The sequence below is a fragment of the Oreochromis aureus genome, linkage group 3 (genome assembly GCF_013358895.1).
Source record: "Oreochromis aureus strain Israel breed Guangdong linkage group 3, ZZ_aureus, whole genome shotgun sequence".
Lineage (NCBI taxonomy): Eukaryota > Metazoa > Chordata > Actinopteri > Cichliformes > Cichlidae > Oreochromis > Oreochromis aureus.
In genome coordinates, this window is record NC_052944.1 from 90563724 (window position 1) to 90587764 (window position 24041).

Sequence of the window (24041 nt, forward strand, 5' to 3'; positions counted from 1 at the left end):
TGGCTCTTCACACATGTTCATTATATTCTGATGATCCTGGATGGAGACAAACTACAGATAAGTGTGTTCAGCCCAACTAGTTTATCTCATTACAGCAGTTTGATGTTTCCTTTGAATCCCCTGAAGATACTGACAGTGAAGCACGTACATAATACTGCAGCCTTTCAACTCTGAGCTTATTTAGTTCTATTAATACACTGAAATCTCATTTGTGTCATGAAGAAAGTCTTTAATCAAACAGAATTCAAATATCAGAAACATTTCATATATGGAGTTAAACATGAATCATTGTTTCAACAATATATTTATTGTTGTCATAAACAGACAAGAAGACAACAACAAACTGCTCCTCCCATTCAACACATGTCAGTCCATATCCCAGCAAACTAAATCATCTCCATTTACACACATCAAATAGAAACATGAATCACTTGTAATGATTAGAAACTTGATAGAATTTCAAATCTAGTTTGGGGAGTCATTCAGTGAGAAACAGTGAAATGATTTTCCATGTGAAAAGGTGGACAGCAGAAACAGAAAGAAACAGTGAGAACTAAAAGAGAAACAAAGAGCTTTGGAACAACGAGGCAGCAGGAGGACAGCTGCAGTTTAACAGCTTCAATTCACTGACAGGAAACAACATTAGAAATATCATCATCCTCAACTCATCTGCTCCACTGACACTGACACCTTCAACGGACACACCTTCACTTTATCATAAGTGTTAATGTATGGAAACATCCTGTGAGTGAAAGTGTGTGTGAAGGTGTGTATGTGTGTGTTAGTATCAGGATCAGAGAACGACAGCTTTCCTCTGTTCCAGTCCAGATTCACTCTGATCCTCTGGAGCTTCTGCTGGAATGAGAGAGCAGTTAATCCAGCTGATGGTGAGCGTGCTGAGTATTTACCTTGAGAGAACCGTATTCTCCATAATCCAGACTCTATGTCTCCCTTCCTCTGCACAGACTCTGCTAACACCCCCAGTGCCCACCCTGTACTGTCTCCAACCTCGACATCCCAACTGTGAGTCCCTGAGTTAAAGCCCTCAGAGCCCAGGACACACAACCTTAATCCATCAAACCTCTCTGGATTATCAGGAAGCTGCTGCCTCCATCTTCCTCTCACACTGGTCAGATCTTCAGACAGGATGAGTTTTGGATGAGCAGTGTTTGGGTCCAGAATGAGAGGAGTGTAGGAGACCATGTCCTTCATGTTGTTCCAGATGTTGAAGGTCAGGTTGCCCAGGTGTTTGGCCTGGTCTATCAGAGCTCCTGAGGGCAGCTGTGGATCATCCAGCAGGGGGCAGCGCTGGACTCTTTCCACTGCAGCCTTGTAGTTGTGCAGGAATGAGACGTCTTCAGCTCTCAGCTCCTCCTCTGTGGCTCTGACTGTCTCTGAAAGAGCTGCTATCTCTCTGCTCAGAGCCTCCATCTTCTCCTTCATCATCCCACTCTTCTGCTCCTCTTCCTCCCTCAGTGCAGCCAGCCTGGCCTCCTCTTCCTCTGCTAGAAACTGGTGAAGCTTCTTAAACTGCTCCTTAATCTGCCTCTCTGTGTGTCGGGCCTGGACCTTAATGTGTTCTGCTGTTTGATCAAACTTCACTTGAACTTCTTCACAAACCTTTAACTTCTTCTTTAAGGGCTCCAGAGTTTCCTGAAGTTCCTTCTTGTGTTGTTGTGCAGCTTCATCGATGGGTCTGAATCTGTGATTGGTGTGTTTTTCTGAGTCTCTGCAGATGAGGCACACTGGCTGCTGATGGTCCAGACAGAAGAGTTTGAGTTTCTCAGAGTGCAGACTGCAGAGAGCCTCTGAAGCTCTCACCTGTAAGAACGACTCACACAAGTTCTTTAAAGCTCGGTTTAAAGGTGGTTCTTGCACTGATATTTCCTTACAAACTGGACACTCGTGTGTTGGTCTCTCTCTCCACCATCTCTTCAGACAGTCTTTACAGAAGCTGTGGCTACATGACAGAATAACAGGATCTCTGAAGACCTCCTGACAGACCGGACAGCAGAGATCCTCCTCTGATCTGGAAGCCATTGAGTCTGTGAGTGAAGCTGAAAACAGCAGACAGGAAGTACAGTCAGTCCTGGCTCCCCTCCCTCCTCTACCACCTTCACTGAAACTTCCTTTGAGTCGTGTTTTGCTCAAACTCACATTCAGTGTGTGGAGCGTCAGCAGCTTGAAGCAGCAGTGTTGGAGTTTTCCACTTTTCTCTCCTGTAGCTGGACTCACTCAGAGGAAGCTGCTAGTTTGGTCTGAACTCAGTCTGATCGTCTGTGCGTCTCTCTTTACTGAGAAAGAAGAACAGCCTGTTTCCTGGTTTGTGACATTTGAGTGACGTGAGGGGAGGAGTAAAATGTTGCTGTTTCGCTTTTAACTAAGATGTGTTTCAATCCTGCCTGTAGCTCAAAAACTGTAAAACAGGTTTTGTGTCTTTTCACCTCCACAGGTCACAACATGAAACCTTTTGTAAAGTTTAAAAAATAAAGTGTCACTCGGTGCTGCAGCTGTTTGTCAGCTTCTTTTTTAGACTTTGTTCAGGTTCCCAGCAGTGGGAGTGTAATGCAGTCACACAAACACAGGTGGTGTTGAGGTGGATTCACTTTGTTACAGACAGTGGTGTTATTTCTTGTAACTAAGGGTGTGTTTCACTCCAAAGTTCAGACATTACAGGATACAGCGTCTCCTTGTGTAAAGTGCGCTGAATGGTTGAACGATGTACAGTGACTCCATCTGCTGCAAGATGATGTTGTAGGTCTTTGGTGCTGGTCTGTGGGTTGACTCTGACTGTTCTCACCATTCGTCGCTTCTGTCTATCCGAAATTTTTCTCGGTCTGCCACTTTGAGCCTTAACTTGAACTGAGCCTGTGGTCTTCCATTTTCTCACTATGTTCCTAACTGTGGAAACAGACAGCTTAAATCTGTGAGACAGCTTTCTGTATCCTTCCCCTAAACCATGATGGTGAACAATCTTTGTCTTCTGGTCATTTGAGAGTTGTTTTGAGACCCCCATGTTGCTACTCTTCAGAGAAAATTAGAGGAGGGAAACTTACACTTTACCTCCTTAAATACTCTTTCTCATTATTGGATTCACGTGTGTATGTAGGTCAGGGGTCACTGAGCTTACCAAGCCAATTTGAGTTCCAATAATTAGTTCTAAAGGTTTTGGAATCAATAAAATGACAACAGTGCCCAAATTTATGCACCTTCCTGATTTTGTTTAAACAATTATTGCACACTATCTGTAAATCCAATAAACTTCATTTCACTTCTCAAATATCACTGTGTGTTTCCTATATGATATATTTGACTGACATTTTTTATTGTAACAACCAACGATTTATACAGGAAAATAATGACTATTAACAAGGTTGCCCAAACTTTTGCATCCCACTGTAATGTTGAACTCTGAATACTGATATGTAATTAATGAAATTTAAAATAAGGGGGTGGTAACAGGAAAAATTGCAAACTTCATTCTTCATTCGACTCCTTTTCTAGCTTAAACATGGTGTAGACAGCGATATTCATTAAAACTTTTTTTTTTTCATTTTGAATCTTTTCTCTTGTTATTTCAGTTATATATGCAAGTTATATGTCTCTCTCTCACACACATTTCTTAAATGTATGTATTCTTTTTAGTAGGCTGAGCTGGATGACACTGCACAGTGGTCGGCCTAATGTAATGTTTACATTACCTGAGCTCTACGGGACAACAGACTTCCTTTGCCCCGCTGAACAAGAACATGTTGAACTGTGTAAAAATGAGTGTGTTTTCAACTGACCATGTGATCCAGCTGTATATGAACTGTGTAATATCCTTATGGCTGAGTCCCATCTAACTCCACCAATAGACCCATATCTGGTTGTGAACTTGTACATGCATCTAAGAGAGACCATCATGAATTGGTGTAAAACACATGCAGTGCAGCAGACAACATTTCTCCAAACTGACCTGTGCTATATGTGAGAAAGCAAACTTCTGGATGTTAAACAGACTTTAAACTGTAAGCTTTCTAGTACACTGACAGTAGTAATATACCTGTACTTTTTTTTTGCCCCTCCCCATCCCCCTCCCCATCCCCTCCGCGTTCATGTGTGCGCTGCGCGTGAACGGACTTTGTACATGCTTGTGAGTTCAGGGTCATATGAGTTTACATGTGTTTAATAGCGTTTTATTTAATGAAACCATTATGTGTTTTAATTAAGCTGTTTTAAAGGATTGTATAGGTCTCAGAGTTCTGTTATTTAGACATAGATGATTTAATTTAACTAGTTTAGGGGTATTTTGCTTTTTTTCTTTAGTGCTCTGAAACACACAGAGGCTAATAGTTTTAAACAGAAAGTTGTTTTTTTTTCACCTTCTAAAAAACACATATTCACACATAGCCACACTATCACTGTAACAACCCCCAATGTTCCTTTAATGCAGACAGTCCCATAATTATCTACTAGTCACAAACACACATAGATGATTTAACTGTTTTAGGAGCATTTTGATTTTTCTTTAGTGCTCTGAAACACACACAGGCTAATAGTTTCAAACAGAATACCACAAACAGCAGGTATTCCTTTAGAAATAAACTCTGATACTTCAGATTCTTAACTCTGCAACAGTTAGACAGAGGGGGTTACAGTTAGACCCCCACAGTCAGCAGAAGAGGTCATCCTTATCAAGAGCATCTCAACTGTACATCCATAGTTTTCAATACAAACAGTCTCCTTTATCTTATGTCAGAGGTCCGGCGGAGCCACCAAAGGTTTTTTCACCTTTTATCTTGTCATTACACTTTCTACTGACCAACTGATCCTCCAAACAGGTTTCACCTTTTGCTTACACCCCCACACCTTTATCTCTGCATCTCAGAGGTCAACTGAAACAAGTCCCCACCTATATAAAAACGCCCTAATCAGGCACACCAACCCTTTACAACGACCCTTGAGAGCATAACACTTCGTTCATCAGCACGAGCATTTTACTTTTAATTTAACTAGTTAGGAGCATTTTACTTTTCTTTAGCGCTCTGAAACACGCAGAGGCTAATAGTTTCAAACAGAGTGTCACAAATAACATGTATTCCTTTAGAAATAAACTGTGATATTTGTAAAAAACAAACAAACACATATTCTTTCCTCATCACTAGCCATTTCACCAGTTTATTTAAATATCTGAATTTTCGGAATGATGATCCAAGCGGGACACAGAGCCTGCTAGTTTTAATGCACCAGAATGCAAATATAAATAAAAGCCTGACTATCCTGACAGCCTAGCTGCAGCGACACCTTTCTTTCAGACGGATGCCTGGATGTGCGTTGGAGCCGACTTTGCTACCCGCACACAGCGTTTCTGACCTACGGGCGCTGCTTATACAACAGAGAAAAGCAACAATACAGCGTGTTTCTCTGCTCCAAGACATCGGGGGGCCTTTCACACGGTAAGCATGTCTGTTATACCCAGCACATAAATGTCTGTATGTCAGGGCTGATTATTCAAACCCTGTTTAAAATGTGACACATATGTTGTCCGAAAACAAATCCTCTAAATTTGCAAAGTTACTGATTTAAAAATATATTTTCGAATTTTTAGTTGCATGACAAACATACGATAGACTCTTGAGCGTATTTATTTATATAGCTACATTCACAATGGTACAACCATGCTAAATAAAAGATGCCCAAGCACCAAAGCACTCTAATGCAAGCCTCTAAACTGTATGTTTGATAAGTGCATAAAGTGTACCTCTACCTCTACAGCTGAAACAGTTTGTATCCGCACTCTGAGGCTCTGCTGAATTGTTTTTAATATGGCGCTTTTTCACGAACTGCAGATGATGAATTCCTCTTTATTGGACATAGTGTCCTTAAGCTATTGTTGCTCATACTTACAGAGTTCCCTAGCTACTTCTTTACTATGTCAGTAAACTTTTCGAAAAGGAAGGTGTTGTAGATTTAAAGAAACATCCTAATTAAAGCAAAGGCAAAAAATTGGAATGAATTTTATGTGACTGTTCATATTAAAGCCAACAACAAGTGAAAATCCAAAACCGACTCCAATGATTTGTATTAATGATCTCCCCCTCTCTCTCTCTCTCTCTCTGTGTGTGTGTGTGTGTGTGTGTGTGTGTGTGTGTGTGTGTGCGTCTGTGAGTGTGAGTGAGCGTGCCCTCACAGAAGGAAGGTCACAGCAGGAGCTTTTTCAAACGCGTTTCCAATCATTTTTTACAAGAAGTGTAGCTCATACGATGGTATAAATGTATTATTTGCGATACTTTATAAATATGAAACTCTAAAGATTTTGAGTTCATGCACATTGTGAAACAAGAATCTAAATATTTGTGTCACAATGATTTCTATAAAAGCATGTTGTTTATGGGCATAATGTAACAAATCTTTTGTGGCCCTATTAATGATCAACGGTAATTGAAGAGGAAGCTGAACCCTGGCTCTGGACATTTTCATGACAAGTGACAGCGCAGACATCTACTAATGAGAGAACATGTTTTATCATCATAAACACTGTGATATGAAGCATCGTTAAAGTGTCACTTCAGTAATGTTGACCCATGTTTTTAATAGATGACTTTAAAACACTAAACTCTAATTTCTGTGGTTTATTTTAAGTTTTACAGAATATAACATGTGGTAAGACGATGAGTTTTACTTCTCACAGGTCGTGTTATGTGTATCTATTTATCATGTATGCTACTTTGCTCTGTGGACTGTAAAATGTTTCATTGTGTTCATGAAATAAACCAGACTTTCGCCGTCTGCATCTTTTACTGTTTTTCTGCTTTTGTTCACTCCAAGTTTGACAAACCTACAGACATCCAGAGTTAACTTGCTAACAATGTGGAGCAGTCTCAGTGTATTTAGCTGCTTTTTCCCTAAACACAACCAACTGAGAGAAACGCTTGTAGTCCTCACTTTGGTCATTTTGAACGTTGAAGGAGATTTGTTCCATAGACACCTTATACTAGTGTTTCCTGCACTTAATCCATCACTACTATGTTCTATTAAAATTCAGATTCCTTTATAGTTTGCAGTGAAATTTGTTAAACCGTTGCTTAATGTGACAGAAGTACACGTCACTCTTTACTAACACATTGTAGATAAGTTTATTGCTGAACCACACAGCTAGCAGTCTCACTCACTCTTTAGGTTTTTGAAGTTTTGTGTGTGATGGTTTAGTCTATCAAACCTTACTTTTTTCTCCCCAGTATCACAACAGTATGACTCCCAAAGTACAGATCAGTAAACAACCAATGATTCTAAAGCCAGAACAGAAAGATACAGTTGGAAGATGCATGATTGCATTTTAATGATGCATAGTAAAACTACCCCCTCTTCTTCTCTGTGTTGTTGTTGTTGTTCTTGTGTGTGTGTGTGTGTGTGTGTGTGTGTGTGTGTGTGCCTTAGAAGTCAAATAATACATTAGCCACACTTAAAAAAACAAAAAACATTTGAATTTCATTTAGAACTGAGATTCTAAGTTGTAAGCAGAAATCTTATGCTCAGCCACAAACATGTTTCCACACTTTCACAATGCTGAGGTGTCAAATCCACAACCCCCAACAGATGGTTTGTTACACGCGGGTGTGAAGGGCAAGCTTTACTCACACAGCCTCACACACAGTAGATTTTTAAAGTTTTTGGGTACAGTGGTTTAGCCACAGATGTAACTTCTACTTTTGATAAAGACCACTCCACCTGATTATTTCTTAAGAAATTAAGCTCTTATTTATAAATGTCTACACAATAATAGACACGGTGTGCTCTGTGACATTATAGTCTTCCACTGCTGCTTCCAGTGGTTTGCATTTTAAACTCCCAGCCTTTCAGGTTGTTATGAACGACTTATATTTCTAACATTTTGTGATATAAAAGTGAACCATGTGGGTTTTTTTTTTTAATTTTCTGTGTGACGGAATGACTTAAGACTTATTTAAACAATTCTAAATGAAAGTGTGATGGTCATAGTACTTAGTGCGGGTCAAATATGTTAAGGATAATGTTTATCAATGTAAAATTGCAAAGAACCTTTGGATAGATTATAACATTTTGTAAACAGTTACCTCAGATCCTGTACTGTCAGATCTATGTATGTAAGGTGAAACTTTCCACAGTACTTCCACTTAAGTAAGTAACTAAACACATAAAGTCACCCTTTACCAATAATCCACTGCTCCTTGAAAAAAGTAGCACAAACAGACAACTGACTCAGCAATGATGAGTAGAGCTATCCGAGGGTGAGACTCAAGCGGAAGAAAATTAAAAGTTTTGGTTTTTGTGGCTCGAAAAATTAAAGAAAGTATGTTTAATAATTCAACAAGACCTACACTTTCAACACGTGTACATTCAAAATTTGAATCAGACTAACATCGCTGTTGTTCAATAGTTTTTAGCCTCTCTCAAAATTCATTTTATAACCTTTATATACACGTTGTCACTGTGTTTTGTACCAGCTGTGAGGGCTCTGCTTTTGCTTTGAGCAGTCTGTTTTTATTTTGTCTCGTGAGTGTGTGTTTTTCAAACGAGTTCCTCGTCAGTTTGATTTTGTTACCACAAACTTTGTGTAAAGTTCACAACAGAGGTAAAGAGATTTAAACACCCCAGTTTAAGGAGACAGCGGTTGGACCAGCTGCACAGGGCAGGTGAAACAGAGAGTGTCCGGGGAGATGTGCAACAGAAGCAGAGGGAACATTTTACAAGATGATAAATGGCACATTTAGGTGATTAAGGATTTGTTGAGAAGATTAAAAGACACGGCCGTCAGAGTTCAAAAACATTACAGTTTGATTAAATAAAAAGTTTTTAAACTACACAAGGTTTATTTTCTCCTCTGATAGTAATCATATTAAACATATCAAGAAAGAAAGAGTACAAAGAAAAATAGTAAATGTGTGTCTAATTAAACTCTTCCTGTGAACCTTATATCATCCCTTAACACAGTGGTTCCCAAACTTTTTTTGCCAGGCCCCCCTTTTTTACAAGAAAAACTATTAGCCTCTGCGTGTTTCAAAGCGCTAAAGAAAAGTAAAATGCTCCTAACTAGTTAAATTAAAAGTAAAATGCTCGTGCTGATGAACGAAGTGTTATGCTCTCAAGGTCGTTGTAAAGGGTTGGTGTGCCTGATTAGGCGTTTTTTATATAGGTGGGGACTTGTTTCAGTTGACCTCTGAGATGCAGAGATAAAGGTGTGGGGGTGTAAGCAAAAGGTGAAACCTGTTTGGAGGATCAGTTGGTCAGTAGAAAGTGTAATGACAAGATAAAAGGTGAAAAAACCTTTGGTGGCTCCGCCGGACCTCTGACATAAGATAAAGGAGACTGTTTGTATTGAAAACTATGGATGTACAGTTGAGATGCTCTTGATAAGGATGACCTCTTCTGCTGACTGTAGGGGGTCTAACTGTAACCCCCCCTCTGTCTAACTGTTGCAGAGTTAAGAATCTGAAGTATCAGAGTTTATTTCTAAAGGAATACCTGCTGTTTGTGGTATTCTGTTTGAAACTATTAGCCTGTGTGTGTTTCAGAGCACTAAAGAAAAATCAAAATGCTCCTAAAACAGTTAAATCATCTATGTGTGTTTGTGACTAGTAGATAATTATGGGACTGTCTGCATTAAAGGAACATTGGGGGTTGTTACAGTGATAGTGTGGCTATGTGTGAATATGTGTTTTTTAGAAGGTGAAAAAAAAACAACTTTCTGTTTAAAACTATTAGCCTCTGTGTGTTTCAGAGCACTAAAGAAAAAAAAAAAAATACCCTAAACTAGTTAAATTAAATCATCTATGTCTAAATAACAGAACTCTGAGACCTATACAATCCTTTAAAACAGCTTAATTAAAACACATAATGGTTTCATTAAATAAAACGCTATTAAACACATGTAAACTCATATGACCCTGAACTCACAAGCATGTACAAAGTCCGTTCACGCGCACACATGAACGCGGAGAGGGGGATGGGGGGGGCAAAAAAACTACCTAGAACCCTCCTAGAACACAAAACGAAATAATATATGAGAATATCTTATATATTATTTCGTTTTGTGTTCTAGGAGGGTCAGTGAACTAAAGTATGAAGGGAGTCTCTTCCTTTCAATGATATTCTGAGTGTCTTTAGCACAAACTGTGATGTTCTGTCCAATGTTATTAAGTTCTATGTTTATGTCTATTACTTTGAATTACTTTAACTTTCTCTTCGGCCTGATACATGGATCAAAACATAAGACACCAGTCTTAATTTAATGTATTAGAAGTTTTAGTATTTACTCAGATTATGGTGGTTTATTTTGAGTATTTTGTAATAACCAACATTTTTAAACAGTTAGCTATTGACACCAGGTGTATTTGTTAATTACTGGAAAATTTAGTTATCTATGCTAAATAAATATAATTTCTCAGTCTAAAAGTATAAATATTTCATTTCATTGTTTCTGTTTTAATTTTTGTTTTGTTTTTTTTTTTTTGGGGGTGTATTTATGATGATTCCAGACTAGCTTTGGCTTTTTACTGTTGGTTAAACAAAACAGGAAAAGAATAAATACGTACATGGTGACCTTTTGAACTCTTCGAACATAAACTTTCTGTTTTGTTAGTGAATTTACCTGAAGCTGATTTTATCAGTTGAATATTACATTCTCTGTTCCTCCCTGTCCTGTTGATGAAGAGCAAGCTCATTCAAATGCCATGTTGGCAACACTCGCCACTTCTGTAAGGATGATATGTGTTTTTTAAGTACAGGACAAATAAACTGTGAAATGTAATCAGTTTCTTTTTTTTTCTTTTTGTCCATGTAGTACGGACAACAAAAAACTGCAAATGACAGAACAGCATAGTGACAATATCTCTGTATGGAATGCCTGTATTACCTAACACTTTAATTTCAGATAAGGGTAGATAGTAGAAATGCGTAATCTGTAAAAACTGTAGCAATATTTTCTAATTAACTATATATATTATTTAATAAGTGTGAAATCCGGGCCTACAATCTTAATTATTCAAGAAAATGTTAAATCCGAAAATCGTTGCTGCTTATATAAGACAGTATAAAAAATTGTAGATTATGTCACATTTTGGCAAAGTCCTTTGAAAAAGGATAACTTATGATGGCAATATGTTTAAAAAAAAAACTGGTAAACATCTTGGAAGCTAATGAAGCAGACTATGACTTATGGTTACAAGATGATGTTTAGAGGCCACATTTACCTTTTTTCTCAACCATAAAGTGATATTCTTTACAAACATTAATGGACCTTTCACCCTAAAATCAAATCAACACATTTTTCTTCTCACCAGCGGTACCACTCATTGATCCAGATTGTTTTAGTGTGAGTTGCTGGTGTGTTGAGAGAATGTACGTAAAAGCAGACCATGATAGAGAGGACCGTGAACTGTAAACAAAAGCAAGCCTTTATTCAGGCTGATGGCAGGAGTAAAAACAAAAGCTAAGGCAAAACAATGACAAGGTGTACAGCTGATTTTGATGTGAACTGTCCCTTTAACAATAACATCAAACCTGCTTTCAAAAGAAGTGAAACATGCAGTCATTTTCAAAGTAACAGTAAACATTCCTCATGAAATCAGAGATAACATACAAATAAACCATCAGACAATTATATTGATGATTGCTCACTATACAGCAGGATTATTTCAGCTTTGGTTTCATCAGTGTTTTTGACATAATGCTGAAGATGGTTAGAGGTTGTCTGTTCTTCCTGAGACAGCATCAGTTTTGTTGTTTCAAACATCTGCACTAGTCTTTTGCCTGTGGCCTTCTTTGTCTCATACAGAGACAACACACTTTCCTTGTCTGACAGTTTCAGCTGCAGACATGGGTGTGGAGAAGCAATCCACTTTGGTTCTTGGAGAATGGCCTTATGAGCCATTGTTTCAATGGCAGGCTGCATGTTGTTCTTAGGTGGTAGAAGTGGGAACCATCCTTGTAAAAAGGTCAAACAGGTCGTCTTCATCATTTTCATCCAATGTGCCCTGGAGAGCCTTCTCAACAGCTGATCTCTCAACAGGAGGGAGATAGTTGAGAAACGATGTAATCAGGATGTCGACATAAACTGGGTCCACTCCATGGATGCAGGTAAAATGAAAGCCTTTGACAGCCTCACTGAAAGACACCATGGTCTAGTAAGTCTTTCACCCATATCAGTCCGCTTGTCATTCAGCCTCAGCCTTGGAGCTCATTCAGTTTCACCTTCACACTGTTCCAAAAATTGCTCCCAAAATGCAGTGTAAACCTCCTTTGACACCTGTTAAGGTTCAATGTTGAGAGAGGAATCCAAAAATAACCACAGATCCGGTCCGGGTGCAATTTAGACGGCATTTTAATGAATACACATATGCGGAGTCAATACTGTTCAGTTTCAGTATTGGACTGACTACAATTGTCAGCACAAAGACTTTTATAGGGTTGGCAGTCTTCCTGTTACCAGGCAGACTTAGACAAAGCATACGTCACTCAAAACCACAATGACTCTTAACATAGTCTTAAAACAGAACATCTTCTTCGGGTCACGCCAGGTGCTTCCTCTCAGCCCCATCCTCGCTGTTGCTTATCTCCTGGAAGATCAGGTCCATGTTCTGCAAAATGTCACTCATGCACAACTTTGCAGTTGCAAGCAAACATACTTCAACTCTTGCCTACTAAATGAGTCTAACTAATATGTGTGTGCGTGCACGTGCGAGGGCGCGTGCATGCTGGGTACTGCGTACGTGTCTGGATGTGTATGTCTCGCCCTTAAATGCTCTCTTTGCTTTCAGTTTCACTTCTACAAAAGCCTGCAACTTCAAAGACATATAACTTCCTGTCTTCTTTTAGCACAGAGTTACTCTTTCACCCTGCAGTCTGCATACAAACATTAAAATTATAAATTCAAAAGCACTTCGGGTGATAGATTCAACTCAACAGTTTAAAGTGGTTTTTTACTGGACCTGTAATAAAGGCTATAACCATATATTTGAACATCTGAATGCATCTAAATGCAGCATCACTATTAATACTGAAATGTTAATGATGATTATCAAAATAGCAGCAAATAATAGCAGGAAAATATTTCGATTCTCCACACTCCCACTCTCGACCTCTGGCACACCAGAGGTCGCAATACATTATGTTGGGTCACTCCTTGGCCCATTCAGCTGCTCCCCTGTCCATCCCAGACATCATGGACATTAGGATCACTGTTCTTAGCTCTGACCCTCTCTAGTTCTCTTTATTCAAACCTAATTCAACCTAATATTACTCAAAACATGAACCTAATTTCGCATTTGGTTTTTGACTTTTATTCCTATATAATCTTAAACATCACTCATCTCAATCTACAGCTTTTAACAGTCTTACAGCACTGCTGTCATATGTTTCCTGTTGTTCCTTATCTGATCACCCACATCTTGTACACAATCCACTAAGTTTAAGCATATAATCAATTACTCCTAAATAACTTTCATCATAGCTAAAAGCTGAACTCTAACTGTTTTTTAGAACTCACATTTCCTGTGTTATAACCTGTTTTACTATATCATTTTATTTCATTTTGCTGCTCTCAATGTAATGGTACCTTCTAATTTATACTTTATCAGACTTAACCAAAATATATAAGCTTTCTCCCTTTGCTTCTGTTTTAAACAAAAACTTAGTCACTTCAACCAGCATCTGTTATTCTGTAACTGCATTTTATATAATAAGAGTCATTTTGGAGCTGCATGTGTTATCTCAATACTTTACCTATCACACAGTTTAGTTACAAGCAAAACTCCTATTCAGTTCCTCTTGTCTGTCATTTGTTATTGGGCCAACTCAAATTCAGTTAAAAGCTAAAGGAATTTCAGGCCCTAGGCCTCACCTATGTTTAAACCATATGTGTTTGTAAGCGTGAATGCTGTTTATCCTTCTGTTGCTCCAAGTCCCCTACAATATATCGACTGAGACATAACGCTCATCGAAGCTTATGACCTTTAAATGGACCGAACATCAACTCTGTTAATGAGCACGATTGCAATGTGTAAGAAAAAATCATTTCTACATATATAATCTCCAATATTATTCATTTGAGTCCATAACACTTTTAACATCCTCATAAAAAGCTCTCCTCTACCCTAGAAATAAATCTATTTACTATCTGTTTCTAAAGCCTACATTATAACACCATTCTAGCATTATGTCACTGTGACAACTTATCCTAAAAATCAAAAAGAAATCCCACATTTTCTACTCATAAAATCTTCACTATTTTCCCCAAAGCATATCCTTTATTCCCACAGTTTCCCCTTTAAGTTTGGTGTACAACTTCTTATTAACCCCAGCAATTTATCTTCTAAACAGAATTCAGTTCATTTTACTCCTTTCTTTAGAATTAACAATCTCTGCCTCAGTTTTACCATATCTAAATTATCAAACAACCCCAATAGTTATAAAATCATACTAAACCCCTTTCAAATTAAACAAATTAAATCTTAAATCCCTCTCTTTTTTGACACATCTCATGTGGCAAAAAACTCAAAATGCTCCACCCAAGCTTAGGAAATTAAAAGGAAAAAAAAAGGTTAGTCATTTCATTTCTCAGAACAGCTCAGCAATTCTCCTCTCCAGTGTTTTGCTCCAGCCCTGAAAACCTGTGTTTAAGGAACAAAATCAATTTAATCATCATGTCAAATCTTCTCCAAATCGTTGCTCCATTGAACTCTGGATCCTTGGAACTTCCTGGAAACAAAACCTGTGTGTTAACCAGAACTTCACACTTCATACTCAATTTCCCCACTTATGACCCAACCTGTGTTATAACACAAAATAAACTTACACAGAACAGTTATTAATCATGTGTCACCTCAGTTCATGGTAACTTAAGTTACATCAAACAATGTTTCCCTTTTAGCATTTAGCATTCTATAATGTAATAACATAATCCAACCCCAGTAAATAATTTTCTCAAAGCACACATCAATATCCCAAAATCAGCACCCCCAGATTTAAGTCTCCCACTTGTCCTTTCATTTATTTCCCCCTTGGTCCCATCACTCACATTCACTCCCATGCATTCACACATGATATTTTTGCTGATCTGCAGCCTTCCGCGCACGTCATCAGATGCTCCACATCAGCAAAATGAGCTCAGTCATTTGTTTTATTTCGTTTTCCTTTTTAGGAAAATAGTTCTCTATACTTTTGACTGGATTGAATCGATCAATCCATTTTTAGACAGAGACTTGCCGCCACTCAGTCTCTGATTGTAATCAATTATAATTCTGTAAAGCCCACCTGATTTTCGTACTTGGTAATTTTGTCGACGCCGACCGTTCACTGTCTTCCAGGCCTGCTTAGAACAAAAATGAAAAAAGAGAGCTGATTATTAGCTCATCAAAGTACCAAACAAAATCACCTGACAGGTTTTTTCCTGAGTGCACTTACTACAAAAAATTTTCTCTGGGCCCCTCTCAGACCTATCCAGGTCTAATCAAACTCCCTCTCTTGAAATAAAACAACAGCCTCAAAAATCTGAAACAATCTTAAATTTCACCCGTTCAACACACTAAAAACCTCGCCAAAAGCTACACCGTTTCGTACACAACAATAACCCCGGTTAAGCACTTTACCATACTCAGATTCAGCCTAACACCTTACAACAATGTGTCAACACTAATTTATAAACCTCCTAATCAAATTTGCACCTCTGAACAATCTACCCCTCCTTTAAGGCCTCAATCACACACACACAGCAAGCTCCTCTGTCCACATTCACACGAGCTCTCAAACTTTTTCCATACTCAGCCATATCTCAACAATTTAACTTGGCAAAAGAAATACATGTTTAAACTTTATCACATTATTCAATTATTTTCATTTTCTTCCTATACTAATCACTTACTTTGATCAATCAGTGCAAGAGCACTCCTGAGCCACTCTTATAAACACTTTTCTTTTGTTTTTTCCATCTATTTTAAATCTTTCCATCAATTGTATTAACCATTCACACCATTCTCTCACTCATACAAGCAGCAAGCAGATCTTCATTGCATATGCGTATGTTCTTAGCCAGGTTTTAATCAATGTCTCTATGCATTAAGCTTCAAGAGCTTGTCTTTATAAGGTTACTGCATTTTCTGTTTGTGTGTGTATGTGTTATTTTGCATCTATGGCTTCACAGTCTCCAGACTTGGTCCAAGTCTGCTTTACTCCTGAAAATAACAAAACTAAGACATTTTCATTATTACCACAAGTGCTTAAATGACCCATTTCTCTATCTCCGGTCAGAAATACCAATCATGCCCTGCATGTAAGCGTGTTCTTCCTTGCATTTTATGTTAATTGAGTGTAAACTGCTTCTTCATTGAATTAATTCATTGAGTTCTTCGTTGCCTTGCGATGTATTCATGTTAATGTACTCTACGTGTAAGCTGTTTCTTCATTGCGTCTTAAATTATAATCAGTTTTACTTCATGCATTTTTCACTGAGGTTTAGATTCAAACCATCTCACTTCTAATTCATTTCAAAAATAATCTCACATGTAACAACTTGTGCATGTGTGTTTTCAATTCATTAAGGTAATGACAATTATTTTCTTTCGTTATTCTTACCTTTTCTAATGTTTACCTCTTTGTTATGGTGTGGTGGACATCCCTAAACGATTCATGAGTTCAGGTTTCAATTTTCAGTCCAATCATATCCTGTATTCTCGCCATCAAAGTCGTCCAGCTTCATCTCTCACCGGTCCCCTTTCATTCACAGCGTCCTGTTCGTGCTTCAAAGCTCCAGCAAACACAGTTTGTTCCTTCTCTTTTTCTTCTCCAGTCTTCTCTTCCAAAATTACTCCAAGCATGGCAAATATGACACTCAATGTCCAGTGCTCTTCCACAACTCTTTATCCCACTGTTCAACTGCCCAGCCTGTATTTTCACAGTACATGTTGCATTCCTCTTACATGCTGCTGCTGGTCGTCATCAGTGTTACCGGATCAGTGGCACTGTCGTTTGCTTGCTGTATTCAAGTCCACGATGTTCTGTCGGTCTTCATCAGGAGATTGACTGTCCTTGACTGTCCTTTGAGTTTCTTCTCAGTTTCAGGGACAAAGTGAGAGATCAAGCTGCACAACTTCAAGCCAAAAACTGGCTTATTTTCTCCCAATTCTGTTAATCTATTGTTCTGGTGCTGCACTCAAGGTTCCAATTGTTGAGAGAAGTCCACCTGTATGGGCACACTAAAGCATACAATTAGTATTATATTCATTTTTTATTCTTAAAACCTCTGTTTTACTTCATCTCCCTCGAGTTTAACTCATCTGTCTCTCTGTGTTCTTTCTTTACACACTCAGTTCCTTTTATGGGCATGCAGAGTTCCTGTCCCAGACACACACATACTTCCTGTCGCACAGCCCTGGCACACAGAGCCAGATTTCCTGTTCTTCAAACTACTCTAACTCTTTTGTTTTTTTCTTTGTATTTATAGTCTACAGACCCTCTTTAATTCTACTAAATCTTGATCTAAAAACAATACACCTTCATTTCACTCACACACATTTAAACCGAGCTCTTTCAAACATCCCAACAATTAACCAAGAGTATATACTTATGTGTTTTTGAACTGAGAGAAAAAGAAACTCAACCTCTCATACCATCACTCATGCATTTCTTGAATTAAAAGCACTTTCAAACTTTAAAACATCCTACTTTACATCACAAAAGAAATATATTTCACCCTCCTTTCTTTCATACACACTTTTAAAGGTTCTAACCTCTTTCAGACGCCATGAGTCGTCTCACACACCCTGCCTTTTCTCTCACTCAAACTTCCATTTTCCACTCACTCAGACAAATCATGCAGAGACATTCAAATCAAATACTGACAGCATTCACACAGTTAAAATCACACAAAATACGCTTTCATACGAGTATCTTGGACATGCCTTCCATGATCAGAAAGAGCAAGTCAAAAGAAAAAAGAAAAAGAAAACTGAAACCTCTCATCGTCTCACACCCCGCTTCTCCCCACACACACATAACTGAAAAATAAAACACACCAACATTTATGGCTCACGAAATATACATCTATCAAAATTCAGTCATTTACTATACATCCACACTAATATATTCAAACTGTATTTACACTCTCATAATAAGCAAAACCAACCTCTTATATACAGGAAAATTGGCAAACAATAGTCATCAAGCTCAATACTCTCGAAACTGAAAGCACCCTCTCTGTGCATCACCGCTGCTCATTTGCATTTACACACACCATCAGTGCACATCCGGCTGTGCATTGGTGACACAGAGGCTGATCTTACTCATAGATCTCATATTTTATATTACAGACGTCTTATTAATTACAACTGCACAGGTTTCAGGCCTCTTAACTCCTATATAATTTTGATAAATTTACATAACGGCTCCAACCGATAAGTCCCAGACTTTTTGTGCTCAATTCACCGGACCAGCTCCAACCGTTCCGTCCACATTTCTAGCCCTAACTTAATTTACAGGTAGCCAAAAAAGCGCAAAATAGAGGCTCCAACCCCTAGCTTGTCTCAGGATGCCCTGTACCCCACGGTCAAGCCAAACCGAGCTAACCCTACTCTGTGATAGGTCAACAATGCGCGTCCACATCGAGGAGCATCATCAACAGCATTTTCATTTACAAAGTTAATCTTTAAAGTCACATTGATGATGCTACTGTCCATAAATACAACCAAAAGATCATCAACAACCTTTATCCTGCAAATTGATACACACCGGGGCTCTGTGGATCTCCTGAATGGAAAGTTGGCTGCTTGAAACAAAAGGCAAAGCTTGTGTGATGAAATTCAGTCCATGGTCCTGGGTACAAGACAAAACATGCACATTCAATAAGACATGTAAATGAATTATATGTTCTCAATATGGTTGAAATGTATGTGTCTAATATTACAGGGAGTGCAGAATTATTAGGCAAATGAGTATTTTGTCCACATCATCCTCTTCATGCATGTTGTCTTACTCCAAGCTGTATAGGCTCGAAAGCCTACTACCAATTAAGCATATTAGGTGATGTGCATCTCTGTAATGAGAAGGGGTGTGGTCTAATGACATCAACACCCTATATCGGGTGTGCATAATTATTAGGCAACTTCCTTTCCTTTGGCAAAATGGGTCAAAAGAAGGACTTGACAGGCTCAGAAAAGTCAAAAATAGTGAGATATCTTGCAGAGGATGCAGCAGTCTTAAAATTGCAAAGCTTCTGAAGCGTGATCATCGAACAATCAAGCGTTTCATTCAAAATAGTCAACAGGGTCGCAAGAAGCGTGTGGAAAAACCAAGGCGCAAAATAACTGCCCATGAACTGAGAAAAGTCAAGCGTGCAGCTGCCAAGATGCCACTTGCCACCAGTTTGGCCATATTTCAGAGCTGCAACATCACTGGAGTGCCCAAAAGCACAAGGTGTGCAATACTCAGAGACATGGCCAAGGTAAGAAAGGCTGAAAGACGACCACCACTGAACAAGACACACAAGCTGAAACGTCAAGACTGGGCCAAGAAATATCTCAAGACTGATTTTCTAAGGTTTTATGGACTGATGAAATGAGAGTGAGTCTTGATGGGCCAGATGGATGGGCCCGTGGCTGGATTGGTAAAGGGCAGAGAGCTCCAGTCCCACTCAGACGCCAGCAAGGTGGAGGTGGAGTACTGGTTTGGGCTGGTATCATCAAAGATGAGCTTGTGGGGCCTTTTCGGGTTGAGGATGGAGTCAAGCTCAATTCCCAGTCCTACTGCCAGTTTCTGGAAGACACCTTCTTCAAGCAGTGGTACAGGAAGAAGTCTGCATCCTTCAAGAAAAACATGATTTTCATGCAGGACAATGCTCCATCACACGCCGTCCAAGTACTCCACAGCATGGCTGGCAAGAAAGGGTATAAGAGAAGAAAAACTAATGACATGGCCTCCTTGTTCACCTGATCTGAACCCCATTGAGAACCTGTGGTCCATCATCAAATGTGAGATTTACAAGGAGGGAAAACAGTACACCTCTCTGAACAGTGTCTGGGAGGCTGTGGTTGCTGCTGCACGCAATGTTGATGGTGAACAGATCAAAACACTGACAGAATCCATGGATGGCAGGCTTTTGAGTGTCCTTGCAAAGAAAGGTGGCTATATTGGTCGCTGATTTGTTTTTGTTTTTTTTTTGAATGTCAGAAATGTATATTTGTGAATGTGGAGATGTTATATTGGTTTCACTGGTAAAATAAATAATTGACATGGGTATATATTTGGTTTTGTTAAGTTGCCTAATAATTATGCACAGTAATAGTCACCTGCACACACAGATATCCCCTAAAATAGCTCAAACTAAAACAAACTAAAACTACTTCCAAAAACATTCAGCTTTGATATTGATGAGTTTTTTGGGTTCATTGAGAACATGGTTGTTGTTCAATAATAAAATTATTCCTCAAAAATACAACTTGCCTAATAATTCTGCACTCCCTATAGTTGTCTCTCATTCCCAAACCACAGTTGCACTGACAATGAATATATAACATGACCATTGTTACTTTTTGAAATATTTTGGCCTGATGGAGCTCCTCCTGTGTCACAGAAAATATTACAAATGCTCTTTACATGCTGAGTATGAGACTCACTTCTGTGAAAGAGTACATAATAGTGACACAAAAAAAATCTGTCACTACTCTGTTATGTAAATAATTTGATTTCAAGAATACATTTTCTGTTTAATGTTAATGTAATCCATTTAGGTCGTCATTCTGAAGGAGGAAGTAGTGCATTAACTGACAGCAGACACCTTAACCCTTCAAGTTTATGAGAATCTTCTTCAATCTTCTACCTTAACCTGTTAAAAATCATGAATGTTCTTAGGAAAGTCTGTAAAATATGTCAATTAGAGATCAAGAAACTGAAAAAAACCACAGCTCTTTATATTTAGCCTGCATGTCTCACTTACAAGAGTAAAAGGACATATTACAGTGGAATTCCACAGGTTTTTATCAGGTCTTTATTTTATTATTGCTGTAACAAAATCAAGCTTTAAACAAACGAGACATTAATTCTGATTAATGGAAATCGAGCAAGTGTTAGATTAGCTCTTGTTTCTTAGTCGTCCCCCTGGATAAATGACAGCATTCACTATTTAAAGCGTTCCTGTCGCAAGGTTGAGCAACTATGGAAGAAAACCCGTTTACAGGTTCATCTCCTCCACTTAAAGGACCTTTTAGTTGCATTTAACACTTCAGTTTGTGATGTGAGGGCTGCATATTTCTCAGACCTTGTATCAAAGAGCAGAGGTAACCCCAAGGTACTTTTTGACACCATTATTGATATTGTTGCTCCTGCTCCACCTGCTGTTTCAATTACCTCAGATGAAGATTGTGAAAAGTTTCTTTCTTTCTTTGATGAAAGAGTTAGTAATGTCAGGAACAATATCTCTCCTTCTGTGTCTCTCTTGTCTGCTCCAACCCCACCTAGGCCAGTTATTTTAGAAAGATTTTTACCTGTGTCCTTACCTGAGCTGGTCAAATTAGTTAATTCAATGAAAGCGTCCTCCTGTTCTCTTGAAATTTTCCTGGATCTGTGTTTAAAAATGTCTTTCAGTCTATCAGTCCCTGTGTGCTTACAATTATCAATACTTCAGATCAGATCCCTGGTTATTGTAAGAATGCTGTCATTCACCCTCTGTTTAAAAAAAAAAAACCTAAGCTTGATGCTTCACTTCTTAGCAGCTACAGACCAATTTCAAAATTACCTTCATTGCTAAGATTTTAGAAAAGGTTGTTGCTAAGAAGATTATAGCTGTTCTAGATGAATACAGCATTCTGGATAAATTTGAGTCTGGTTTTCATAGAGCTCACTCTACTGAAACTGCACTTATTAGAGTCTCCAGTGACATCCTGATGAAATATAAAGCAGGAGAATGTTCTGTCCTGCTGATGTTGGACCTGACCTCTGCCTTTGAGACTGCTGACCATCACATTTTGCTAGATAGGCTTATCTGTGTGAACGATCTTTTAATTCTAAATACAGGTCCTCTTCTGCTTCTCTTGAATATGGTGTGCCACAGGGCTCTGTTTTGTGGCCTTTATTGTTTTTGCTGTGTATACTCCCTCTTCAGCACTTATTGAGCACTTTTAAAGCTATTTCTTATCACTGCTATGCAGATGATATTCAGTTGTATATCTCCTTTAAGCTCCAAGATGTTTCCAAACTACTGATTTTGCATAGGTGCTTAGATTAGCCTCGCCTCTGTCAGTGCGCCCCAGGGTGGCTGTGGCTACAATGTAGCTTGCCATCACCAGTGTGTGAATGTGTGTGTTAATGGGTGAATGTGTAAAGCGCTTTGGGGTCCTCAGGGACTAGTAAAGCGCTATACAAATACAGGCCATTTACCATTTAAAGCCTCTGTGGATCATTTGCAAGTTGTTCAGAATCCTGCTGCAAAGCTTCTGACCAAATCTTCTAAATACTCCCACGTTACACCCCTGATGATCCAGTTGCATCGGCTCCCCATAAAATTCAGAATCCACTTCAAGATTTTGACTTTGACATTCAGGGCTCTGCATGGACAAGCACCAACCTCTATCAGAGATCTTTTACATCAGTACATCCCCAGCAGGTCCCTGAGGTCATGTGATCAGGGCTTGCTGCTTGTCCATCATACAAGGCTGAAAACAAAAGGCGAGAGCGTTTGTAACTGTGGCCCCCAGACTCTGGAACTCCTTTGAGCCTGAGATCTGTAGACTCACAGTTTCCTTTAAAAAACATCTGAAAACACATCTTTTCAAAATTGCCTTTGGTTGAAATCTGTTTTAGCTTTTATGTGAAGCACTTTGTGATTTTTGTCTTGAAAGGTGCTATACAAATAAAATTTTATTTACTTACTTACTAGGGAGACAGGTCGGAGACCGGTAGTATTATGGAAAAGCACTGAAATGTACAATACAATGGGCAAGTCGAGGAGGGGGAAAAAAGAGACCTCCACTCATGCTGGGCTCTGTTGCGGAATCAGTTTCACCCTGGTTCTTTTATTCCTCGGGCATCCAGAGACAGCACCGGACTCCGTAGTCATTTTCACAAAACCTTTATTCATCTTCATTTAAGCATGCATCTTCTAGAAGGGGAGACGTGCAAGGCCGGTGTCCCTCTGCAAAAATCTTCCCTCCTTTGTCTGTGAAACGCAGTTTTGTAGAAGCGACCCCATCATAAAACACCCATGGTGTGCTGCAAACTCTGTGTCTGTGTGTGTATGCACGAGCACATGAGTGTCTGTGTGTGCACGTACCTGTGTGTATGTGTGAGTGCACGTGAGTGAGTGTGCATGTAGATGTGGGTGTGTCATAATAGTCAAAGTGCTGTGTGTGTGTCTCTGTACGTGACTTCCTGCCGGTCATAAAAGTAATCTCCTCACCCAAGCTACACCAAATTCCTTTAAACAACATACAAAACAGAGTTGACATATTACAAACACTGAGACCCCCACTCTGCATCCACGGGGCCATTGGCCTCTTGTTGTCTTACATTTACAGATAAGGTGGAGAGTCTCCTGCAAACCTGCTTCTAAGTTATAACAATTATGAGTTTTTATTAAAGGTACAAGAATCAGCATCAGCAACCCCCAACTGTAGCTTCCTGTCTCCTTGTATGACAGCAGATCCCCAGTGTCCATAAATTCCTTTCTCGCCAAACAATGACACACACTCTCAGGCCTACAGCTAAGCCAAACTGAAACACAGACAAATCCTTCCTTATTCCTCTGATCTAAACAAATTTTACACATTATATTCTAATAATTCTTTTCTTGTACTCACAGCTCCTATGGGAGGACGGCATGAGAACAGAAAACAAAAAAACTCCTCTGCACAAAGAGCACATAAATGTCCACATCACAACATCATGAAGCACGTGACAAGCAACAGGGGTGGGTAAGGGGTGAGAAGTAAGCCGATGCAGACACAGCCATCCTGCCCTGCAGGTATTCATCCAGTGAACTGGTTCCTCACCATTCCCATTGGAGAGCCATGAGCCTCTCCTCGATGTTATCCAGCTACACC

At 39.0% G+C, this 24041-nt stretch overlaps 1 protein-coding gene across 1 annotated transcript; it reads right to left on the minus strand.

Moving 5' to 3' along the window:
* Positions 1-288: 288 nt before the first annotated feature.
* On the minus strand, positions 289-2308 carry LOC120438403 (nuclear factor 7, ovary-like). The gene is made up of 2 exons (XM_039608814.1): positions 2158-2308; positions 289-2057 (listed from the first exon to the last, which is right to left on the minus strand). Exon 2 carries the CDS (start codon positions 2038-2040, stop codon positions 661-663), a length of 1380 nt encoding a protein of 459 aa, XP_039464748.1. The 5' UTR covers positions 2041-2057; positions 2158-2308; the 3' UTR covers positions 289-660.
* Positions 2309-24041: the final 21733 nt, after the last annotated feature.